This window comes from Elephas maximus, chromosome 7 (genome assembly GCF_024166365.1).
Source record: "Elephas maximus indicus isolate mEleMax1 chromosome 7, mEleMax1 primary haplotype, whole genome shotgun sequence".
NCBI lineage: Eukaryota > Metazoa > Chordata > Mammalia > Proboscidea > Elephantidae > Elephas > Elephas maximus.
The window spans coordinates 108,009,057-108,017,578 of record NC_064825.1 but is presented as its reverse complement, the minus strand read 5'-3'; the positions used below and the strand labels follow the sequence as shown (position 1 = coordinate 108,017,578).

The 8,522-nt window shown below is 34.9% G+C and overlaps 1 protein-coding gene across 1 annotated transcript; it reads right to left on the bottom strand.

Annotated features, from left to right (window-relative positions):
* Window positions 1–4,048: 4,048 nt before the first annotated feature.
* On the bottom strand, window positions 4,049–5,002 carry LOC126080273 (olfactory receptor 10AG1-like). Its single transcript, XM_049891528.1, has one exon. The coding sequence runs from the start codon at window positions 5,000–5,002 to the stop codon at window positions 4,049–4,051; it is 954 nt and encodes a 317-aa protein (XP_049747485.1).
* Window positions 5,003–8,522: the final 3,520 nt, after the last annotated feature.

Below are 8,522 nucleotides of genomic sequence, written 5' to 3'. Positions count from 1 at the left end.
AAAAACTTAGCCACTGAGAACTCCGTGAAGCGCAGTGCTGCTCTGCCGCACACGGGGCCGCTGGGAGTCACCACTGTCAGCAGCTGTGGTTGTGTTTAACTGAGGCGTGATTTATACAGTAAACTGTGAACACTGAAAGTGTACAGTCTGATACATTTTGGCATATGTAAACACCAGTGAAAACATCATCACAATCAAGGTAGTGAAATACCCGTCGCCCACAAGGTATCCCTTACGTCCCTGTATAGCTCCTGCCTCCTGTATCTGTATTCTTTCCCCAGGCAGTCGCTGATCTACGGTCTGTCACTACAGATAAGTTGTCATCTTACTGAATTTTATAAACGGAGTCTTACTGTGTGTACTACTTTTTGACTGGCTTCTTTCACTCAACATAATTATTTTGAGGTGCAGCCATATTGTTGCATGTTTCAACAGTCCGCCTTTCTGTATGGCTCAGTGGTGCTGTGTGGTCTGGTTACACCTCAGTGTATTAATGTATTCATCCACCGTCTGACATTTGAGTTCTTTTCTTTTCCCCCTATTACAAATAAAGCTGTATCAAAAAATGTGTACAAAGCTTTAAATGAGCAAATGCTTTTACTTCTCTTGGAAAAAGTAACAAGAAGTGGAATGGCTAGGTAACATGATAGACGTATGTTTAATGTTTTAAGAAACTGCCAAATTTATTTTCCGACATGGTTTTAACACTTCAGATTCTTACCAGTAGTGTATTCGAGCTTTAATCCTTTACCTCTGACAACTCTTTGTGTGGTCAGGCTGTGTGATTATAGTAATACGTGTATAAAGGAATTCCATTGTGATTTTATGTCCATTTCCCTGATAATTAATGACACTGAGCATTTCCCCTTTACTATCTTCTTAAGGAAAAAGTTTGTTTGAATTATTTTGTCAATTTTTAAAATGAATTGTTTTTATTACCATTTTCTCTCGGTATATTCTGGATAAAAGAGTCTTTATATATTGTGCATACAAACTCTATACCAGGTAGATGAATTGGATATGTTTTCTCCAAGTCTGTGGCTTGTCTTTCCATTCTCGTAGCAGTATCTTTCAAAAAAAGGACTGTTTAATTTTGATAAAGTCCAATTTATCAGATTTTGATTTGATTCTTTGGTTATACCAAGAAAATTTTTTGCCTACATAAAGGCACAATAACTTTCTTCAACGTTTTTTTTTTTTTTTTTTTCTGAAAGTCTTAAAGCTTTAGATATTACATTTTAGATATATGATTCGTTTTTAGATAATTTTTGGTTTTGGTGCAAGATATGAGTCAAATTTGTTAGTTTTCTTTTGCTTTGTCTTTTGTGTTTAATATAGATATATTCTTTCAGCATTGCAGGTAAAAGGCTATCCTTTCACCACCAAATGTCCTTGCACCTCTCCGATAAAAATAAGTTGTCCAAATATGTGTCGGTTGATTTCTGGGCTCCAGTGATTTTCACTAATATATTTTCCTGTTTTAATGAGAATACAGCAGTTGATTGATTATCGTGTGATTATAGAAATAATTAAAATCAGGTAGCGTGAATTCTTCAATATTATCATTCTGTTGTGTTTATTTTCAGAATTTTATATGAATTTTAAAATTATTTTCTAATTTCTGCAAATAAATAACTTTCAATTTTGATTTGCATTGCATTGAGCCTACAGATCAATTTGAGAAGAATCTCTCTTAACAATATTGAGCTTCAAAGCATCAATACGCTATCTATATTGGTTTTCTTTATTTTCTCTTAGCAGTATTTTTTAGTTTTAGTGTCCATGTTTTGTATATCTTTGCCAGTTTTTTCTTAAGTATACCATATTTTATACTATTTAAGGTGATTTTTATTATAATTTCTGATTTTTCATTGCTAATATATAGAAATACAATTTTTTTCTACAGTGATCTTGAATTCTCAAATCTTGCAAAACTCATTTATCAGCACTAGTTTTTCTATCCCAAATATTGTAGTTTTCATCTCTAGAAATTTGACTTTTTTATTATTATTTTCCATGTCTCTCCTTATGTTTTTGAGGGTTTTTTAATGTCTTTGCCTCTATTTCTTACATCCATTACTTCTGAGTTAGCTTTAATTGATGAATGTCGAAACTGTTTTTAGTGCCAACACATTGGGAATTTTGATGCTTTCTTGATAAAAGGTCTGTATTATCATTATGACACCTCTATATTTACCTCAAGAAACTCCATTTGTCTTGAATTTTACTCTAATTGTTACTAACATAGCCATGGAGACCCTGGTGGCATAGTGGTTAAGTGTTACTCCCACTGACCATAAAGGTTGGCAGTTCGAATCTACCAGAAGCTCCTTGGAAACTCTATGGGGCAGTTCCACTCTGTCCTATAGGGTCACTATGAGTAGGAATAGGCTTGACTGCAACAGAATTTTTTTTTTTTTTAATATAGGTGTTCCATTATTCTTATGCCCAAAGTTTATAGCTTGTAGCTTTTTATTTTCTCCCTTTATTTTCAAACACATTGAAAGGATTTATTTAAAGTGCAGCTCAATTTGGCAGTGCAGAGTGAAGTTCTCCTTTTTTGTTCTAATATCTACCTATTAATTAAAATGCTCATCTACTTGCATCTGATGTCATGACATATTTGGGTCGATTGTACCATTTGTCATTTGTTTTATTTTATTTTATTTTATTTTTGTGCCTTCATTTTCTTTTGACCATTTTTGCATTAGTTAAATTCTTTCATTTTTCCCATATTGTTGTCCTTTATACATATAAGGAGCCCTTGTGGTGTAGTGGTTAATTGCTCGACTGCTAATTGAAAGATCACCCTTTTGAGCCCACCAGATGCACTTTGGGAGAAATATATGCTGGTCTGCTTCTGTAAAGATTACAGCCTTGGAAACCCTATGGGGCAGTTCAACTCTGTCTTACAGGGTTGCTACGAATAAGAAATGACTTGATAGCAATGGTTTTGGTTTGGTTTCGTTTATATGTATACCTCTTTTTATAATTATCTTCAGTAATTTTTCTAGGGCTAATGATATGCCTCTTCAACTTATCAAAAAGTAACCAGTTGCCATCCACTCCAATTCATGATGACCACATGTTTGTCAGAGTAGAACTGTGCTCCATAGGACTTCCAGTGTGTGATTTTTCAGGAGTAGATTGCCGGGCCATGCTTCCTAGGCACCTCCGTGTGGATTTAAACCTCTAATTTTTCCGTTAGCAGCTGAGCACATTAACCATTTACACTACTATTCCTTAGGTTTCTTAATTGACATGAATGCTGCTACTTTTGACTATAGAGCTCATTCCTTTATTTTCAAATTCTCTTATATTTTAGCCTTAACATTCAAATTTACCATTTCTTGCCTTTAACACACAGCCTTTAGTCAAATATTCCTTTGTCATTAAGACCTTGCGGCATTAAGGCCTTTCTGGTTTCTACATCAAGATGAAATAGGGTAGAGGCAAGAAAAATGACTCGCACAGTCCAGGGCTTACATTTAATGGTTTTGTATAAGGCATGTTGTTTTAATTACTCGGATGCCATTATTTGCCTTCCTTCCTCCTTCTCTTCTTTATATGAACTTACCTGCTTATAATGCAATTACTGATCATGAGCAGATAAAACACTAAAAATCAGAACTTTGCTAACACTCATCATTTCAATCTAACCAAATTAATTAAATGCCTATCATATTCCAGAAAATATGTTGGGCTATGGAGATATAAGATGAATAAACTTTTTTCTAGTGATGAAGAAAATGTAGACAATATTATAGAATCTTATAAACAATAACACCAAGCACGATCTTTGAGGATTCCAATGTGGCATACAGATACTTCAATATCTTGGATTGAGCGTAAGAATGTATTAAAAATTGGGATTGATTACTGTCTGAAAAGAAAATCAGAGTTGATTTTATGATGAGATAAATATATATATGTGAGATAATTTATTGACAGTAATTAAGATTTCTTAGAATATCAGAGAAAGAACCAAAGTTAATATATGGAGACTATAACAAATAAGAAAACAGATTTTAGAAGTCATATATTTGAATCATAACACAATCCATTTTGATAGAAATTTTCTCATTGCTACCATGACGTCTTCGTTCCTCAAACAATATATCATGGGGTTAACCATAGGTGTCACAATGGTGTAAAAAAGAGAAAGGAATTTGTCCACTCCTACTGAATGACTAGACTTTGGTCTCATGTACGTAATGATGCCTGATCCAAAGAATAAAGTCACCACCATAAGGTGGGAAGAACAAGTGGAGAAGGCCTTGGCTCGCCCTGTTGCTGATGACAGCTTCAGGATGGTTGAGATTATTTGGACATAAGACCAAATTATCAACATAAAAGGTATAGTGACAACTAGAACAGCAACCACATAAATCAACATCTCAATCATAAATGTGTTCCCACAGGCTAGTTTAAGCACTGGAGGTATGTCACAGAAAAAGTGATCGAGCTGGTTAGGTCCACAGGAGGGTAGAGAGAAGATCAGATAGGTGAACCCTATGTGTACTGGAATTCCACTGATCCAACAGCCAGCTGCCAGTTGGATACACAGTTGGGTGTTCATGATGAGAGGGTAGAGTAATGGGTTACAAATGGCTACATACCTGTCATAGGCCATTGCAGTCAGAACGAAGCATTCAGTGGCCCCCAGGACCAGAAAGAAATACATTTGAGGGGCACAGGCCAGAAAGGAAATATTTCTATTCTGTTGGCAAAGGTCTGCTAACAATCTGGGGACAATGACTGACACATAACATATTTCTAAGGAGGAAAAGTTCCCAAGGAAAAAATACATGGGGGTCTGAAGGGAAGGATCCACCTTGGTTATTATGATAACGAGGCTATTTCCAATCAGGATAATCATATAGATTATCAAAAACACCCCCAAAAGAAATCTCTGGAGGCCAGGAACATCAGCAAAGCCAAGCAGGATGAATTCTACCAAAGTGGTGAGATTGCCCTGCTCTTTTTGTCTTGTGAATTCCATCTGTAAACAAAATGATTTCAAGGTGTAGAAGTCACTTTAATCCTCCGGACCCAGATGCAAAATGGCACGTCTTGAACCAATGATTTCAAGTCCACTATCATAGGAGGGACATCCAGGTTTTGTGGGTTGATAGGATAAGCTGTTTTGGTAATAGAGTTCAAATCCTATATCCTAAAATTCCAGGATGTGAAAACAGAAAATTATCTTAAACTCTATTCTTCCTGCTCATAATAAATACTATGAACCTGTGAAAAATGAATCACAGCAAAATAGACAACAATACAAAATACCAAAACACATCAGATTTCCTATACTCTGGATAAGATCTGCCTTAGTTTACAAGTAACATACTCTAATGAGAAAGGTTTCTCTTTCCTTTTTTGTGTCTATTTAATTTTCAATTTTTTTTTTTTTTGGTTTTGTTTTTGTCTCTGCATTGCACTTTCTCGTTTACAACCTTTTTCATATTATTCCTCCATTTTTGCTTTGATGCTTCCACTCTGAGGTGCATCTCAGATAACCAATTATCAAGGCAACCAGTGTGACTCCAATTTCATGTCTGATTCAGTCCATCTGGGGTCGTTCACTGCCTAGGAAAGAGACCTAGTTAGTGATTGCAAAAATCATAAATACTCCCCTTCCCCTATAATAAAAATATTTATCACTGAGTATACAATACAAATTTGTATGAAAAACAATGCACCATATCAAACCATCACTTAATGTTTGAAATACAAGATAAAATAAATAAGATTTTGTTATACTATATTCTTGACCATACCATGGCCCCTACGAATTTTAACAATTAAAATTACAGTCTGAATTTTAGGCCCTCGAGGGATAATTAGGTAATTTTAAGACTTTACAGAGTTACTAAACAAGGAAAAGAAGAAAATTGTGTGAAAGAAGAATTTAATCATGGAGTTCAGATCTGACACCAGACAAAAAGTGAAATCTTCCTTTTGTACTTTTATTTTTTTTATTTCTAAAAATAAATAAAGAGTCCCTGGGTGGTGCAAACAGTTAAGCCCTTGACTACTAGCCGAAAGGTGGGCGGTTAAACTCATCCAGAGGTCTCTCAGAAGACAGGCCTGGTGATCTGCTTTTGAATGGTCACAGCCTTGAAAACCCTGTGGACCACAGTTCTGCTCTCTATACATGAGGTTGCCATGAGTTGGAATCAACTTGAAGGCAACTTTCAACTACAACAACAAATATAAATAAACATCTGTTTCTAAATAATAATTAGAAAATACAGTGTTACATGCAGTGTAGAGTGATCCTAACCAGCTTCTTCAAGAATTAAGTATTTTTATCCCAAAGAAATTCAGCCTTTCCTCTACTATATTTGATCTTGGACATTCCTTTGCAGAATATCCAACCATACTTTTTTTCTCTCACTAATGCTAAACTGTGACCTTTGTCACAGATTGTGACATACTTCAAAATCTACACCGTCATGAGTTTTGAACTCTCCTCTCTTATTTCCCAGATTTCAAATTCTTCTTCATTTTATGTAGGATATAATTTCTCTTCTTTTAAGACTCCAAGCTCCTCTTCCCTCTCACGTATTCCAAACCACTTAGACAATTTATAGTTTCTACTTTTAGTTTCTTACTTCTCACTATCAGTAGCTCCGTCCTTCTTAGTTAAATTAATTCTCCATTCTGACTTTTATTTTTCACAACACACCCTAAAGATAAAACATGTCTACTAGATTCTCTACTAACAGATCAGACATGACAAGGTGAAAGATCCGGGACCTAGAAAGTTTTAGGTTAAAATAATACATTCTATAAACTGAGACCAAGGGCATGCCATAAACTCCCATTTTGCCATCTCGGGTTATCCTATCTTTTGAAAACCCTGGTGACGTAGTGGTTAAGTGCTACGACTGCTAACCAAAGGGTCAGCAGTTTGAATCCACCAGGTGCTCCTTGGAAACTCTATGGGGCAGTTCTACTCTGTCCTATAGGGTCGCTATGAGTCGGAATCGACTGGACGGCACTAGGTTTCGTTTCTTTGTTTCGTATCCTATCTTTGTCTTCCTGATCTCTCTCTCTTACTATTTTTTTCTCCTCAAACTCCTTGTAGTTATTTTGCCACTTTACATCTCCTCAAAATTTTACATCACCTTTCCTGTATTTACTTTTTTTTTCCCTTGGGAAGTTATACATTATGAAAACTAGCTTTAAAACAACTGAAACTATAAAGAATTTGACTTTCAACATCCCAATTATGTTTGGATGAATGTTTAAGGCAGTAAATCAATATATATTTTGTAGTATATATTGTAGTTTACTTATGGTCCACACCGTGTGTGAAATACACAGTAAAAAAAAAATATATATATATATATATTTTTTTTTTTTAAATATATATATATATATGTATGGATTCAGTTTCTGTCTTTACAGAGATTTGGGACTAATAGTGAAGTTAGACATGTAAATCATGTATTACAACAGAATGTACAGAGTCTATGCAGAGAAAAGTACAAGGTGTTACAGGAGGAAGTGACATCTAATCTGAGACTTTGTGAGATCTAAAGTTATCACGGAACTATTGTTATTTCTACTTTCAAGAAAAGAGAAGAGAATATTTTGAAAGGAAAATAATACCCTCATCCCCTTCTCATTTTTGTATTCTAATACAGGTACTTACACAGGCAGGTGCTTTATAAATATTTCCTGGATGGCAAATGAATGAATGAAGAATTTCCACTTATCTCAGCACTCTTGTTCCATGTAACCCAGACTCAAGAACTCACTATCCAAATAAACGGACACTGAGTGACTTAAAATGGAGAATACAAGTATTATGGTGATATGTCTTTAGTTAAATTATCAGAGCTTACTGTTCTTATTGGAAAACATATATATACAATAATAATAATATGTAATTCAGGGATTTGTTTTGAAGAGTAAGTAGCATATGTTAAATGTTTGACTTAAAACAATCAGTTGTTCTATTAGATATGGTTATTAAGATCATTACCACAGTTGTCGTGTTTATCACGGTTATTTTAATTTATACCCTTTTTCTTTCCTCTCAAACTTTGCCCATCTTTTCTCCTGCCCTGGAATATTCTTTTTTCAGTCTAGGAGAGGAGAGTATGTATAGGCCAGTGTTTTAGCAGGAATACTGAACTGATAATTAGTAGATTTTATTCTACTATGTGTGATCATAAACCAGCAGCAATACCTAGGTAAAAAATTACTTTAACTTACTGGGTTATTTTTCTTTTTAATATCCTTTGTGCCAGTCTCTTGTAATTTGGGTATACAGGAAAAGACATTGCTATAGAAATATAAGTAACTTCAGTTGTCCCCATATCTTTACTGAAAAGAGGTTCTCTTCCATCAAGGAACCATCTTCCTTTGCAACTTTTTCTGCTTTAACAGGGAGAAACATGGAGCTGGGAGTCCCTGGGTGGGGCAAATGATTAAGCACTCAACTATTAGCCAAAAGATTGGCAGTTCAAATCTACCCAGAGGCACCTCAGAAGACAGGCCTAGCA

What these genes read in the sequence shown, in the direction of transcription:
- LOC126080273 (XM_049891528.1), bottom strand. Translation starts at nt 5,002, where the DNA reads ATGGAATTCACAAGACAAAAAGAGCAGGGCAATCTCACCACTTTGGTA.